Source organism: Bufo gargarizans, unplaced genomic scaffold (genome assembly GCF_014858855.1).
Source record: "Bufo gargarizans isolate SCDJY-AF-19 unplaced genomic scaffold, ASM1485885v1 fragScaff_scaffold_685_pilon:::fragment_4:::debris, whole genome shotgun sequence".
In the NCBI taxonomy this organism is placed as follows: Eukaryota; Metazoa; Chordata; class Amphibia; order Anura; family Bufonidae; genus Bufo; species Bufo gargarizans.
Window position 1 is genome coordinate 32,998 of NW_025334164.1, and position 17,860 is coordinate 50,857.

The 17,860-nt window shown below is 43.8% G+C and overlaps 1 protein-coding gene across 2 annotated transcripts in view; it reads right to left on the reverse strand.

Moving 5' to 3' along the window:
* Nucleotides 1-17,860, reverse strand: part of SLC7A13 (solute carrier family 7 member 13) — a 52,654-nt gene that overhangs the window by 13,051 nt on the left and 21,743 nt on the right. The window contains exons 1-2 of one of the 2 annotated variants that reach the window (XM_044273447.1): nucleotides 10,877-11,749; nucleotides 550-681 (exon numbers count right to left, since the gene is read on the reverse strand). In XM_044273447.1, the coding sequence (XP_044129382.1) occupies nucleotides 550-681; nucleotides 10,877-11,585 (841 nt within the window). In that variant the 5' untranslated portion in view covers nucleotides 11,586-11,749. Of the gene's footprint in view, nucleotides 1-549; nucleotides 682-10,876; nucleotides 11,750-17,860 lie in introns of those variants that run through there. The other variant, XM_044273449.1, reaches the window with a different exon arrangement.

The following is a 17,860-nucleotide window of genomic DNA, read 5'->3' on the forward strand; positions in this document are numbered from 1 at the left end:
TCTGGTCCCTGAGTTCCCTCTGGAGTGTTGGACTCACAGGGGAAAGAGATACGGTTCCAGGGCATGGGAGTTCTGACATGTGCTTCCTCATTCCCCCACTATCAACAAGAGGAACTCCCTTTTCTGGCATGAAGCAGAACCAGCCTGATCCACCCAAGAGGAGAGGAACAGGGTAGTTAGCCCTGTTCCTGATTAACCCTCCTGATTGCCTCCACATCCCCACTGGTAGTAATCAAATATAATATACGGTAATATAATACAAAATACATAACATTATATTACAAAATAATACACAACTATATACAAAATTGTAGTACTCCTGTTATGGGGGGATTTAGTCCAACCATGCTAAGCTGTGATGGTCCTTATTAGATCCACCTTTCCAACAGCCGTCCCCTGTATAAAGTTAAAAAACAACAACTCAGAAATGAGAAATAAAATAAGATTTTAGACCTTATTGGTAAGTTCTTTACTTCCATGTGACAAATGACCTCAGCGGTGGACATACAGTAGTTTCTGGATTCATTAACAAAATGGAAATCACTGTACCTGAAGATACAATTTCCTTAGGTGTCAGAACAGTGAGGTATGAGATGTTCACCAGCAAATAGAAGACAATCACTGCACACATGGCTGTTATTATGCTGCGAGGAATGTTTTTACTGGGGTTCTTTATCTCCTCTAAAAAAAAGAAAAATAAGAATGAAAAGCAATCAATAAAAACTGTGAAACCCTTTTCATGGAAAACTGTTCAAGAAGAGACAGAACAAGAATAATCATTCATCATTACTGTGGATGAAATTGTTAAAAGCAGAAAGATCCCATTATTTATAGCCTGTTACTTTGTCTAGGCCATTTCTATAGAAAAATAATAACACACCGTAAGCAGTTTTGGAACATTAAAGGGCATCTGTCAGTAGATTTGTCCCTATGACACTGGCTGACCTGTTACATGTGCACTTGGCAGCTGAAGGCATCTATGTTGATCCCATGTTCATATGTGCCCGCATTGCTGAGAAGAATTATATTTTAACATATGCAAATGATCCTCTAGGAGCAATGGGGGATTGGCCGTTACACCTGGAGCAGGGGTGCACCTAGCCTTTCTGCTGCTCGAGACAAAATCTGAAACGGTGCCCCCCCATGCCAATTTCTTATCCTAACCCATTTGCCACAATGAAAATGCTCATTGCCCATTCCCTTTCCGTTGCCCCCCCCTCCCCCTCTTGCCCCGACCTGGTGCTGCCTGAGGCGATAACCTCACTTGGCCTCATTGGTGGTGCACCCCTGACCTGGAGGCTCTGCCCTCTCAGCAAATGCCGCATCTTCTGCCCTTTGATTGACAGGGCAATGCAATGTAAACTTCATCACGCCTAGCCCTGACTTCTTCTAAAGTCAATCAAAGTGCAGAGTGCGCAGCAGTTGCAGAGAGAACAGAACCTCTAGAAGTAATGGAAACACCCCCATTGCTCCTAGAGGCTCTTTTGCATATATTAAAACATCATTTTTTCAGTAATGCAGGCAGATATGCTACAGTGCCTTATTATGGATCCATACAATAAGGCAGGTGCATAGGGCAAGGATGTACTGTACATAGAAGAAAAGGCACCTACAGGGAAGACAAGGCAGAATTCACCATCATAGCCTTCCATTGTCGGACTGGGGTGCCTAGGCCCCACCAGTAAAATTTATTTTGAGGGACCACTAAACTGATACATTCAAATATTACCTGCTCGCACAGCAGCAAGACATTACAAGATGATTGATTATGGGGCTCTGCAGAGATGGGGGTCTCTGCAGTGACTTTGAGAAGGCAGGTCCCTGGGAAGAGGATACTGGCTGGCCTGTAGCCATCTGTGTCTATAATAATACATTTGGTCCTTTTTTTTTAATCTACCAAGTTTTTATATCAACATAGGCTGGTTGAGGTGCTGTACACTGCCTATCAATATGTAGTGCAGTAACTGTGTTATGTGTCACTTGTGCAGGGGGTGGGAGACTAAGGGCCCACCTTGCTCAAGGGCCCACCGCGGGATTCACTTGTATACAACTGGCTGTAGGCCAGTCCAAGCCTGATGTCTTATATTATGGGTCTGGGTTGTACCCCAGGAAAATACTCCATGCCCTTTCCATTATGTCTAAAAGAAGATAATATACCGTACTTTCACACTTGCGGCAGAGTGATCCGGCAAGCAGTTCCGTCGCCGGAACTGCCTGCCGGACCGACAAAACGTATGCCAACTGATGGCATTTGTAAGACTGATCAGGATCATGATCAGTCCTAAAAATGCCTGATCAGTCAAAAAAATGCATTGAAATGCCAGATCTGTCTTTCCGGTGTCATCCGGCAAAACGGATCCGGCATTTATTTTTTTCACTTTTTTTTCGGTCTGCGCATGCGCTGCCCGGAAGGACGGATCCAGGATTCCGGTATTTTGAATGCCGGATCCGGAACTAATACATTCCTATTAAAAAAAAATCCGGATCCGACAATCAGGCAAGTGTTCAGTTTTTTTGGCCGGAGATAAAACCGTAGCATGCTGCGGTTTTATCTCTGTCCTGATCAGTCAAAAAGACTGAACTGAAGACCACGTGATGCATCCTGAATGGATTACTCTCCATTCAGAAGGCATGGGGATAAAACTGATCAGTTCATTTCCGGTATAGAGCCCCTAGGACGGAACTCTATGCCGAAAAAGAAAAACGCTAGTGTGAAAGTACCATTAGAGCTACGCGCTGCCGAAGTCAAAATTACAAAGTGGTCATAATGTGACTCGACTGTGTATATAACACCACACTCTCGGTATATACAATAATACAAATTTGCAGGGAAAATCACAGAATTTGTCAACATTGTTAAGCTACTCACACTATGGTCCTTTCCTTGGGATTTTTCCATTTATTATTGCCAATTTGATAAATTCCAGTCAGTGCAAACACTGAAATTCCTCATGACTGGATACCCTCGCCATACGATGTTTCAGTAGGACCCCCTTTCTCATGTTTTACAGGTAGGTTGCTGACGTCTTAATGTGCAGATGCACTCACATACACTAAGAATATGCTGAGAAAACTGAAATATTGTATCCACAACCGCAACCATTGTTTGCTTGGACAACAAGGCAATATTATCAGTAAAAAATGTTGATAAATATGGGCCCATGTAGCATCTTAAAGGGTAACTGTCATGTTTTCATAAAAAAATCTATTTTAGCATATGTTACTGCTGCTGCATTATGCATAAAGCAATCTTTCGTTTCTTCACATACCACTGTTTTCCTTGAGTTTTCCCTTAGTTACGGCTGTTTAAACATTTACAATGTGAGGACCTTCTCAAGATGGCTCCTCTGCCATTTTTCTGAGGCCAAAACTGCTTTCCCTCACTTCCCATACACACTGCTGTAGCCAGCAGCTCCCTGCCAGCCAATAGGATTGGATTACTGAGAGACACGCCTCCTCACTCTGAAGCCTAATGCAGGCATGCAGTGTGAAGGACCGCCCCTCCGTCTTCCTGTCTTTTTAGCCAAAGACAGACAAGCCATGGCAACTGTCTTTTAAGGGAGCAGTGGAAATTGACAGAGGACATTATTGAAAGCTGTTATTATAAGGTAATATAAGCAGGATACCTAGGGTGGCATAGGATACCTAGGCCCTGATTTCCCTATAAGGCCCTGGAATAAGTATAGGACCAGAGACAACCCATTCTTCCCCAGAAGGATGAATGGAAGTCTCTGTCTCAGGCCCAGATACAAACAACAGGGAATATAACAAATACAAACAAACGCGACACTTAACTTCTGTAAAGATGGAAGAACAGGAACACCAGAGAGGATCTCACACCAGCTCAGCCCGACCCAAATGAAGCTATCAACCGCATAGTCAGAAGGGTGGGGTGAGACTATAAAGAGTAGAAGTGATGACCACTGAGTAACAGCTGAGAAAAGGGAAGTGGTCATTAACCTTTCAACACTGAATCAAGAGAAATCAAGGAGGCTGTTAAATCCCTTCACGCTCAGCCAATCTCCTTGATTTCCTGACATTACTCACCTGAGGGACCGTGACAGTACCCCCCCCTTCTACGGGTGACCTCCGGGCACCCAGGACCGAACTTATCAGGAAGGGCTCTGTGAAAGGCCTTCACCAGACCATTCGCATTAACATCGGCCGCTGGAACCCACCTCTCCTCTGGTCCGTTACTCTTCCAGTGGACGAGATATTGGAAGGATCTATGGAGAACTCCGGATTCCACAATCCTGCTGATTTGAAATTCTGAATTACCGTCCACCATGACAGGAGCGGGAGGCAGGAAGGACGGCTCAACAGGTTCGACACATTTCTTCAACAATGACTTATCAAATACATCATGAATTTTCAAAGCCTGAGGAAGTTCAAGACGGAAGGCTACAGGGTTAACAATGGCACTGATCTTATATAGACAAATAAATCTTGGGCCCAACTCCAAGAAGGTAACCTTAAGCTTAATGTTTCTTGTGGACAGCCACACAGAATCACCCACTCTCAGGTCGGGACCATTCATACGTCTCCTGTCAGCCACACGCCTATACCTGTTGCCCAGCTTTTTCAGGTTATTTTGAATTTTCCGCCAAATCGAAAACAAAGAAGAGGAAAATCGTTCCTCTTCATAAATACTGGAATTTTAAGAACCAGAAAATGTGCCAAACTGTGGATGGAATCTATAGCCCCAAAAAACAGCGACTTATCAGTTGACTCCTGTCTACAGTTATTAATGGCAAACTCAGCCACAAAATTAATGGCAAACTCAGAAACAAAACATCTCAAGTAAGTCTCCAGATTCTGATTGGTGCGCTCCGTCTGTCCATTCGACTGAGGATGAAAAGCCGAAGAAAAGGACAATTGTACCCCCAGTTGAGTACAGAACGCTTTCCAGAATCTGGAAACAAACTGAGTCTCCCACATCAGAGTGAATGCCATGTAGTTTCATGATGTTATCGACAAACACCTGTGCAAGAGTCTTGGCATTAGGTAGAGCAGGCAATGCTATAAAATGCGCCATTTTGCTAAACCGATCAACTACCACCAGGATCACGGTTTTTCCAGAAGAATTCGGTAAATCCGTGATAAAGTCCATGGACAAATGCATCCAAGGTCTGGACGGGTTGGGAAACGAAAGAAGAGATCCAGATGGCCAAGTATGTGTCACCTTAGCATGAGCACAGGTACAACAGGCTGACACAGTCCTCAACACACTTACGCAGCCCCGGCCACCAAAATCTGCGCGAGATGAGATCGACAGTGGATCTACTCCCAGGGTGTCCAGCCAAGACAGTACAGTAATGTTCCTCAAATACCTTATGATGTAAGTCTGAAGGAACAAACAATTTCCCTGGAGTACAAGAGTCCGGAGCATCCTCTGGGGCCTCCAACACCTTAGCTTCAAGATCTGGATATAGGGCAGATATGACTACCCCTTCAGACAAAATAGGACTAGGATCTTTAGAATTTATTCTCTCATAACAACTGCCTCACATGATCCTTATGAGTCTCCATGTCTGGAGAATAAATTAGTATGTCATCCAGATATACAACAACAAATCTCCCCACCAGATGATGAAAGATGTCATTGATAAAGTGTTGAAAAACCGCTGGAGCATTGTTTAACCCAAAGGGCATAACCAGGTTTTCAAATTGACCTTCAGGGGTATAAAATGCGGTCTTCCACTCATCCCCCTCCCTGATCCTTACCAGATTATATGCCCACCTCAGATTCAATTTAGAGAACTCCTTGGCACCGACAATCTTACTAAGCAAATCCAGAATCAAAGGAAGGGGGTAAGGATCACGGACAGAAAGTCCAGACCTGGTCTAAGGGTACCATCTTTTTTTTTTTACAAAGAGCAACCCAGCAGCCACTGGGGATTTGGATGGTCTGATATGACCCTTCGCCAAGCTCTCGTGATATACTGTCACATAGCCTTTCTTTTGGACTCCGAAAGATTATACAACCGAGATTTGGGCAGTTTAGCTCCAGGAATAAGATTGATGGGACAATCATACTCCCAATGCATGGGTAACTCCTGGTTACCAATTTTGGAAAACACATTTTTCCATCTTCGCATACAATTTATTCTCTCATAACACCTGCCTCACATGATCCTTATGAGTCTCCATGTCTGGAGAATAAATGAGTATGTCCGAAAGATTATACAACCGAGATTTGGGCAGTTTAGCTCCAGGAATAAGATTGACGGGACAATCATACTCCCGATGCATGGGTAACTCCTGGTTACCAATTTTGGAAAACACATTTTTTTCATCTTCGCATACAATTTATTCTCTCGCAACACCATCGACGCAAAGACACATTAAGACAGTTGTCCATGCAAAAATCACTCCAATCAAGAATCTGTCTCGCTTGCTAGTCGATGATAGGGTTATGTTTGCTTAACCATGGCAAGCCTAAAACCATCGGAGCAGGCAGAACCTCCAACACATAACACGAGACAGATTCCTGATGGAAATCACCCACTCTTAAATGGATGTCATTTACCACCTGCGACAGGCATTTTTGGGTAAGAGGTGCAGAATCAATTGCAAAGACAGAAATGCTTCTCTCTAGTGCACTAGTAGTCAACCCATGAATATTAACAAACTTTCCATCAATCAGGTTAACCCCAGCCCCACTGTCTAAAAAAATACCTCGATTTCCACAGTTTTGGACTCTAGCGCCACCTCGGCAGACAGGAGAAATCAGGTACAGTAAATGACAAAAGTAAGTTTTCTTGCTCCTCACCCACAACACCAATAGTAATTTGTGGATTAGGCATTTTTTTGTTTTGTTTACACCTTGATGCTGAATGTACAGACAAATATTCATGAAATGTCCCTTCTTTCCACAACAAAAACAGACTCCCTTTATATCACTAGAGCTCTTGCCAGCTGTCCCACAAGTTAGCGGAAAATTATGTTGTTTTTTTTTTTTCTTACAAAGTCTCATATTCCACTAACTTGTGACAAAAAATAAAAACTTCCATGAACTCACTATGCCCATCACAAAATACCTTGGGGTGTCTTCTTTCCAAAATGGGGTCACTTGTGGGGTAGTTATACTGCCCTGGCATTTTAGTGGCCCTAATGTGTGAGAAGTAGTTTGAAATCAAAATGTGTAAAAAATGCCCTGTGAAATCCTAAAGGTGCTCTTTGGAATGTGGGCCCCTTTGCCCACCTAGGCTGCAAAAAAGTGTCACACATGTGGTATCGCCGTACTCAGAAGAAGTAGGGCAATGTGTTTTGGGGTGTATTTTTACATATACCCATGCTGGGTGAGAGAAACATCTCTCTAAAAGTCAACGTTTCCCATTTGTTTATACAAAGTTGTCATTATAGAGAGATATTTCTCTCACCCAGCATGGGTATATGTAAAAAGACACCCAAAAACACATTGCCCTACTTCTCCTGAGTACGGCGATACCACATGTGTGACACTTTTTTGCAGCCTAGATGCGCAAAGGGGCCCGAATTCCTTTTAGGAGGGCATTTTTAGACATTTGGATCCTAGACTTCTTCTCACGCTTTAGGGCCCCTAAAATGCCAGGGCAGTATAAATACCCCACATGTGACCCCATTTTGGAACGAAGACACCCCAAGGTATTCAATGAGGGGCATGGCGAGTTCATAGAAGATTATTTTTTGGGCACAAGTTAGCGGAAATTGATTTTTTTTTTGTTTTTTTCTCACAAAGTCTCCCTTTCCGCTAACTTGGGACAAAAAGTTAAATCTTTCATGGACTCAATATGCCCCTCAGCAAATACCTTGGGGTGTCTTCTTTCCGAAATGGGGTCACATGTGGGGTATTTATACTGCCCTGGCATTTTAGGGGCCCTAAAGCGTGAGAAAAAGTCTGGAATATAAATGTCTAAAAAATTTTACGCATTTGGATTCCGTGAGGGGTATGGTGAGTTCATGTGAGATTTTATTTTTTGACACAAGTTAGTGGAATATGAGACTTTGTAAGAAAAAAATAAATAAAAAATTCCGCTAACTTGTGCCAAAAAAATATCTGAATGAAGCCTTACAGGGGGGTGATCAATGACAGGGGGGTGATCAGGGAGTCTATATGGGGTGATCACCACCCTGTCATTGATCACCACCCTGTCATTGAACACCCCCCTGTAAGGCTCCATTCAGACGTCCGTATGTGTTTTACGGATCCACGGATCCATGGATCGGATCCACAAAACACATACGGACGTCTGTGTTATCAAAACAGCGTCTAATATACCTGTTAGGGGTTAAAAAAATCGCATCTACAGCCCGCCAGCGAACGATCGCCGCTGGCAGGCTATAGATCCACTCGCTAATCGGCCGATCCTGTGAACGCGCGCGCCTGTGTGCGTGCGTTTACAGGAAATCTCGCATCTCGCGAGATGACGTGCCAATGCGTGACTCTGCCTGAGACAGCCGCCTCCGGAACGCGATCCTGAGCTAGGCGGTCCGGAGGCGGTTAAGCAAAGAAATGATCATACCCACACGTTGACAGTCATCCCCAGAAGAGTATGGACGCAGCTTAAAGTACAATTTACACGATTCCCTGAACCGAATGAAATTGTCACTACCCCCATAAAATATGTCCGGGAGGGCAACCTTAGGTTCAGGGCAGGCCTGGTACTCACCATCGGAACCAGCCTACCTGTGGTCTCCGAATCCGTAAGACTGTCGCACGGAGGTCAGCTACCTCCAAAGACAGTCCCTGCAGCTGTTCAACCAGTACAGACATAGGATCCATAGCTGCACTGACCTGAACGAAATGGCGGTTTTTGTGGCGGTTGATAATGTCACGATCAGTGGGGGGGGGAAACTCCACACTGAACACAGGAGGGAAGGGGAACAGTAACTGGGCCTGAAAACTAGGGAAGAAACAGGTCACCTCCTAGACAACCCTAATCCGGGCCTTGACTACCTATCAATATGAATAGACTTGGAAGGTAGTAATATTTATAAGCAGGATACCTAGGCCCTGATTTCCCTATAAGGCCCAGGAATAAGTATAGGACCTGAGACAACCCATTCCTCCCCAGATGGATGAATGGAAGTCTCAGGCCCAGATACAACAAGAGGGAATATAACAAATGCAAACAAATGCGACACTTAACTTCTGTAGAGATGGAAGAACAGGAACACCAGAGAAGATCTCACACCAGCTCAGCCAAACCCAAATGAAGCTATCAACTGCACAGTCAGAAGGGTGGGGTGAGACTATAAAGGGTAGAAGTGATGACCACTGAGCAACAGCTGAGAAAAGGGAAGTGGTCATTAACCCTATCAACACTGAATCAAGAGAAATAAAGGAGGCTGTTAGATTCCTCCACGCTCAGCCAATCTCCTTGATTTCCTTACATCAGTCATCTGAGGGACCGTGACAATAGTGCTAATAATAATATAGGGCACCAGTCTAAATCTGCCTTCCTTTAGAGAAACTACTGTAGGTCTACTAAGCCGCTCTAAAAGGGTAAGTTCATAGACGGCAGCTTTGTGGCTTGCAGACATCCATGCACAAGCTTCATAAACCATCTCATTCAGATGGAAAGGATTTTTCAGTGGTACAAGTTTCTGCAATGAACCTGCCATATGTGAACAAACCTGTCCAATTCCCATTATTGACTCATTCAATATTGCAACAAGCATGAGCTAAAAAAAAAAAAAAAAAAGTATATACTTGCTCATAATTATGTGCCACGATTATCAGTTACTGCAGTAAATGAAGTTGATATATGCATGTATAAAATCTAATCAAAGGAGAAGATTTATCATAGCCTGACGGCTGTGCCTGATTTATCACGAGGCATGCACCTCGTCATAAATTAGGAGTAACATCCAGCAGTCCCTGGCAGGCACAGAATAAGTGCTCTTCTGTGCCAGAAAACATGCGTAGAACAGGGATCAACAACCTTCGGCACTCAAGCTTCTGTGCAACTCCCAGCATGCACACTTTCTTGGCTGTTCTTTTAACTCCCATAGAAGTGAAAGGAGGATTCTGGGAGTTGTAGTTTCAGAACAGCTGGAGTGCCGGAGGTTGCAGATCCCTGCCGTAGAAGATGATAAATGTGGTGGGGCAGTTGGCCCCGACTCCTTCACAACTCCTTTTCAGGAAAGTGGCGAGATCGGCGGAGTAACGGCACTTGTGGAAAAACTTTTGCACCAGTGCCATTGAAAAAGTTGCAAACGTGCACAAAATTTTATTAGCAATGTATAAAGGCTAATTTAGTGTAGCTATACTAATATATGTATATATTTATACAGTGAAAATGTATCAAGCATACTTTGATTTCTTTCCTTACTGTTAAACTCTCCAATATAAATGACAGGATTGGTCAATGAATTATAAGGCATTTGCAAAAGTTGCTTTTCATAGGCCAATTCAGCAGGCAATTATCAGGAACAAACCATTCATTCACAATCATTGCCTGCTCATACGGGAAGTGAAAGCTGCATGTACATGCAGCAATCACCTCCACTAAATGGGGATGAGCGATCACTAGAGTGAGTGATCACTCATTCCCATCATTGTTCCTGAGCAGCAGATTATCATTTAGAAAGCATGATCTGCTGCCCAGAGACAATGATTTGCATGTCTGTACCAGTAATGCCTTCAACCAATGACACTACTTCCTGATAATTGCCCTGATCATTGGCCCATGTAAATCGACCTTGAAATCAAATGTTCCTGAGTACAATAAGTGGCTTTCATGTTTTTTTGTATGTCATTATGACCAACCCCAGATTCAAGAGGGGTGGGGTAGTAGGGTTCCTCTGTGGCAAAAACTTGCAGGTTACTAATGGTAGGATTATATTTTATCTTAAAGTATATTTCCGTGACCCAACAGCTAAAAGTACATACCTGCCATGTAGTTGAGGTAGTTCCATCCTGCATATGCATACAGACCTTGAAAGAAAGCCTCAGCAGTCTGAGCTGCATTAGGGACCTCGGAATTAAATGCATCCTTAAATGGCTCTGAAGCCTTGGTGTTACTTCCAAACTTAGTCATTCCATTGACAGCAATAAGAGTCAAAGACATCAATTTAAGCACTGTGAATACATTCTGGACCCAGGTGGCCATCTTGATACTTTTTGAATTTATGACCCCTAGAACCCACAGAATTCCAATAGCTAATATTTTTTTGAGGAGTTCCGGCGGTGGGCAGCCAGAGTAAAATGGCCGACTGACATATTCGGCAAAGATCAGGGCTCGTGCTGCATTAGATGCAGGCCTAATAAACAACGTTAAAGTCCAGATGGTAATGAAAGCTGGTAGAGATCCGAGTCCTCGCTTCACATGGTAGTATTCACCTCCAGAAACCGGTAATGCTGAGCCCAGCTCTGCATAACAGAGGGAGCACATTACAGACACCACTCCACAGGCAGCCCATATGCATAATGACACCCCAACGTTGAGCTGAGCGTATTCCAAGACTCCTTTAGGAGAAACGAATATTCCAGCACCTATGATGCTGCCAACAAGAAAGCAAACGCTGTCGAAAAAGCCCAAACGTCTCTTCAGACAAACTTTTCCATCATCTCCTTTCACCTTCTTTTGCCGGGAAGACATCTCCACTTACAGCAGGTCGACTCTAGTCTTTGCTAATATCCTTAGTATTGACAGGTAAGTCCACCTTGAAGCGATGCAGCTTGTTCATTAATATAAGTTCATCACCTATTAAGCTGTTAAACGTATAGGAATGAATTCAGGAATAATTTTGTCAGATATTCATAGGTTACTGGGGTCCCCTCCCTGGCCACTAAAGTCAACTAACTACCGGTAAATGTGTAAAGAAATTCATCTCAGTCTTTTAAAATGTAACATGCTCGCATCGCTATAAAAGACATCTAACAATGTAAAAATACAATTTTGGAATCGATCCTAAAACTGAATTGTAAGATATTTCTAGCCTTTAATCTACAAAATTTCAGTTAATAAATGTTAATCTAATTTATGAATTTTCTCGTAAAATCCCAGATATATATATTCCACCAGATAATCCTGACTGTAGACTAGATGGGTAATTTTTAATATTGTAATGTGCAACTTGTGCAAAGGTCTACGTCCGTCTTGAATATAGAGAGATTGGCTATGACTGTAGCTAGACATATATCTACGTTTTTGATGCTAGGTTAATGGGTTAGTTCCAAAGGCAAAAGCTGTAACAGGGTCCCCCAACAATAAAACCTCATGTATAATTCTTGTCTCCTTATATAAGGTAAAAATGTTTAGGTACAAACTGCAAAGAATGGCGTGGTATTAAACAAGCAGGAAGTGCTCAAACCCACATGTAGTTGTGCATATATATAGGGGAGCAAATCCTGCACTTGTGGCCCGTTGCTAATGACGATCCCCAGCAAAAATGTATACAGTGGAGGATGCCCGCAGTGAACCACAAGTACCACAATAGACATCCCACACAAGATAGCAATTGTGTGGATGTGATAATCAATATAACAATATAACAAAATAAAGAGCAAAGACAGGTGCACTCTGCGGTCTTACTAAACCCTCAAACTGATTTTAAAATTGAGAGATTAGCCAACATGTCCTACGGTGTAGGACATGTCTGAGCCCGAGCACCGCGCCAAGGTTTCTCAAGTAGCTCGGGACCTAAAACTCACCTACCTGTGCCGTATGGGCAATACCAGGGGCCATTGGGCAAATTACAGGAGCATGAGGTCTGACTCACAAACAACTCACCAGTTACCTCCAGCATGTAACCATGCTAGCAATGGGAGGAGGGAGGAGTCTGCGAGTCCCACTCAAGACTGGCTGATATGGCCCAGGCCTCACAGGTGCACCTAAATGTAGCCTGTGGATGGAAAGCAGTCACATTTAAATTGGAGTTTATACACCTCTAGGCATCTCTATATATACAAACTGAAAAGAATGGCGTGGTATCAAACAGGCAGGAAGTGCTCAAACCCACATGCAGTAGTGCATATATATACAGGGGAGCAAATCCTGCACTTGTGGCCCGTTGCTAATGACGATCCCCAGCAAAAATGCATACAGCCCATATGGCACAGGTAGGTGAGTGTTAGGTCCCCGAGCTACTTGAGAAACCTTGGCGCGGTGCTCGGGCTCAGACATGTCCTACACCGTAGGACACGTTGGCTAATCTCTCAATTTTAAAATCAGTTTGAGCGTTTAGTAAGACCGCAGAGTGCACCTATTTTGTTATATTGCTAAAAATGTTTAGGGTCCCTCAAACTCAGATGTGATTGCAACCTCTGCACTCCCTATTGTTACACCATTGGGTTGTCCTCGCAGGAGACACTTTTCTTCTGGCAGCTCCCTCGTCACTTAGCTAATTGCCAGGATAGGGGATAACTATTAGACCATTGGGGTACTAATTGTGAAAACAGGGCCCCCATAACCTGCAGGGCCCCCCAAATGAACGAACGAACGGAGCGTCAGGTTGAGCATGGACACTGGCAAGGTGGTGCTCCGTTCATCTCCATGAGACTGCTGGAGAGCCAAGTACAGCGCTCGACTATTGTCCGCATGGATGTTTCTGTAACTCTGGCCTCCCTCAGCCAGTGCTTAATGTAGTTATTACCATCTTGGCAAAGCAAGGCCAGGATGGCAATATACCTTTAAGTATTTTTTTTTAAAACACTCTTCCTCACACTTCAAAATACACACATACTCTCTTCCTCACAGAGAAGACATGGAGAACACGAGGGAAGATCCTCCTGTATAGAGACTTACAGACATACTGAGGTGTTATGTGTCACTTCCCTAGGATATGCCCCAAGGGTGGGACCCGTACCTATGGCGAGAAAGGAGGGGGGTTTCCCAGGGTCCGGCCACCGCCAAGTGCTCTCCCCATACAAGTGAATGGAAGCACCGCTCTCATTAATTTCTATAGGGCCGACAGAAATAGTCGAGCAGACGGGACCTCTGGGACCAGCATGGGTGCACTGCCAATGAGGCGAGGTGAGTTGATTGCCTCAGCCAGTACCAGATAGGGGCAAGAGGATGGCAGCAGAAGGGCCATGGGCAATGAGCGATTCCATTGGGGAAATGCTCATCTCTACATATTCAACTAGATCGCTGTACTTAGGACAGCAATACAGTTGAATGCCGCACCGGGGCACAGGAGCAATGTCTCCCTGACCCACCGTTTCCTCTAATAGGCTTTAGTCGCAGTTCCTGTAATCTATCAGAGGCCAGTGTCATCATTATCACAATGCCTGAGCTGGGCTGCATAGAGCTCAGGGCACAGACTAGAAGAGGTCTGTGTCTTGTACCGTATCACTGACAGCAGAATGGAGGTAAGTATTTAAATTTATTATTTTTATTTGGCAGCATGCTGTTGGGTCGCAATGGAGTGGGGGTCATTATTTTGTAACTGGAGAAAGCACTATGGGGACATTGCAGCTGTAAAAAGGAGTATTTTTGTACTGGCATACATTATAAGGGGCCACTATGGGGACATTCGTTCTACTGGGGGCACTAAAAAGGGGTCGTTTTTTGTACTAACACAAGTTATAAAGGGAGCGTTTTGTGCACTGGCACATAAGGGGGCATTTTTTGTACTGGCACATAAGGGGGCATTTTTTGTACTGGCACATAAGGGGAAATTTTTTGTACTGGCACAGAAGGGGGCATTTTTTGTACTGGCACACATTTTAAGGTGGCCACTATAGGGACATTTGTTCTACAGGGGGCACTAAAAGGTTTTTTTTGTACTGCCACACATTATAAGGGAGCATTTTTGTACTGGCACACATTGCAAAGGGTAATTATTTTACTGATAAACATTATAAGGGGTTATTTTTTGTACTGGCACACATTATTACTACTGGGCACACTATTTTTGAGGGCACTGCGTGTCAATAATTATTAAAGGGGAACTATCTATGTGGTAATAGTATTTTCCGGGGAGTTATCTGTTTCTGCAGTATAATATTGGGAAGCACAGTGGGCACAGTATTAGGGGTGGCAAGATGGGGTGTTCAGAAGCTCGGGAGGAGAATAGAGAAGTAGTAAACTAAGATGTCTGTTTGTCAAACTTTGCAGAGATGGCCGAAAGAAATCATCATGGTGGTCTGGTCTGAATGGAGAAGATAAAGAAAGAGGACATCTACATCAGAGGACACATCAGTAGATGTAGAGGTATGAGGCACTGTATTATCCTGTCGGTTTTGTAGATCTGTATGTAATGTATGTCTTTAACAGTAGGGCTGGAGGGAAGGGGTTAGCTTAAGAAATTGGCATGGGGGGGCGCCGTTTTAGTTTTCGCTTCAGGCAGCAGAAGGGCTAGGTGCACCCCTGCCTCCAAGATATCAAGATATAGTGCTATAATGTTGAGAACTGTGGTTTTCTATGCTAAAAAAAACCTAAAACATATTGATGGTTTCAATATGTACAATATATGCCTGTGAAGAAATCAGCAATAAATGTATTAGTTTTGTAAGCATAGAAACCCACAATTCTAATATTAATTTTACTTCTTCCCTGATACTCATACATAACACCCCCTATATCTAGCTCAAGATCTGTTTCTCAGTGTAAAGGCAAAGCTAGAGCCAGAGCTTTGAGTCACAGATATGAGAAGCATTATTGCATCTGCTGCTTCTGTGATCGTCATGCTTGATGTCTAGCCCTGTCAATCAAGGGAAGGGGGAGTGTCCAGAGCACAGGCATGTTACAAGAGCAGTGCTCCAAGGACTCAGTCTGTCCCCCTGGAGCACAATCATGCTCATTAGCATATGAATAAAAACGATGATATCTCTGCAGCTAACACACAGACAAAATAAATGTATCATTTTAATCAGCATGATCAACCCTACCATGCATTATGCCTGGTTTTATAGGGTTCCTCATGCTGACAGGAGCTCTGTAAAGTCACCACCCTAGCGCAGCTGGTGTCAAAATAACGCCTGCTACACCGGTAGTTCTGACTGAAATTTGCTAAAACAAATGTACAACATTGAAAAGAAATGTCAATAATCCTCCAGGGGTGGGAGCAGTATATGTATCAAGCATATCTTCAACCTAACTTCTCTAAAACTGCTCTGTGTTAACACAAGTGACAGACTGCTGCAAACAGCGGGTCTAACACTACTATCACAGAGGGAAATGCAGTGTCCTGAAACACACTGCTTAATACTGTGAATGTGCTTGTGCCTGAGTTTCCATAAAGTTGCATTGGGAGGGGAAGGTTCTAACAAACCTCCCAGGGCTGACTCTGCCCTGCTCGCTGAGAGGAGAGAAGAAGGAGGAGAGTGTGATGTCTGAGGAAAAAGCTAACCCTCAGCAGCCATTTTGGAGAGTTATCTAAACTCCAGAGTAGTTCCATGTACCAGCCCTAGAAGGGAAATATTACAGAAGATCCAAGCAACCCAGGGAGGGAGGGAGAATATTGGCAAAGGAAGGTAACTGTCATTGTTTATCAGGCTCTAGTCTCCTTTGCATTAGGTGGAGAGATTCTAAGTTACCAGCTGCCCACTATAACCAAAGACAGAAAGGCCACCTGTCAGGAGATAGTATTCCTAGAGAGGATACAAAGGCATTTAACTATACAGTACAACAGAGATAGTACATTCCTCCAGCCTGGAGAAACAAGGGATTGATTGTTATAGAGGAAAACTTTCCCTTATTCAACTTTTGGGAACTAACCTGAACCATTGTAGAAGCTGCCTTGCTGTAAATGACTTATGCACACATTGATAACCTATGGATCAGCTTCAGTAAAGTACTGGAAATTTGTTAAGAGAACTGGTCTCCTTATTGTGCAAACTTATCACCTATTTGCACCCAAGGGTGCTAGCGTCACGAACACCAGGGACCCTGCCTCCAAGGCACCTAAAATCCCATTCCACCAAGGGCACCTCAACCACCATCCGACGGGATTCCCTGGACAGAGTGCCCCGAAGGAACTGGTGCTGTCCTTCCCATCACTGCACGCCGGCCCAGGGAGGCTCAGCTAATCGTGAGTAAATTAACTACTACCCCCATCGGCCCACCATGCCTCACGTGTTGCCCCTGTGGACCCGGTCACGGCAGAAGCATAAGGGAGCGAATAGGTTCTCATAGTCACTATTATCCCCTGTATTGCACAAAGTTGTTAAGATATCATAGATTTACTCTCCGGCATAAAATAATAATATAACTTTCTTTCTTACATCGCCAGTATTTTTCAGAATATGCAAGGAGGAAATGAGGATAAATTGTTAGGTGCTAGAATTGCAGTCTTTTATACAGTTTGCTATGTTACTGTTGTGCCTTGAGTATTAATCCCATAAACCACCATGACTTACCGATATGTCACGGTGGTGCAGGGGATGTATGGGGCAGGCCTGCTCAATACATAGCGGGTTCCGGCTGTATCATACAGCCCACACCTGGCTGCAATGACGGGGGGCTGCTATCACGCCGCCCCCGTCATTTACCCCCCATTTGCGGCACCTATGAGTTAAGGCAGAGGGATGTGGCTCCCTCTGCCTTCCGAACTGAGCCCCCGCACTGAAATTGCAGTGCTCCAATTGGTTGCCATGGCAACCTGGACGCTTCTGAAGCGATCCAGGCCTGCCATGGCTTTCTTCATACTGAGCTATGCACGAGGCATAGCTCATAATGGAGAGTGTAGAAATCCTATTCACCCTAATAGCTCTCTATTAGGGTGAATAGGACAGGGGAACAAAAGATCCCAGGTTCTAGCTGTCTAAGGGGGCTAATAGTTAAAAAATAAAAAGTAATAAAAATATAAAAATCTAAATCACCACCCTTTCCCAATTTTACATATAAAAACATATATACAATAAAAAAAATAAACATATTAGGTATTGCCACATCCGAAAATGTGTGAATTATTAAAACATTTTAAAATA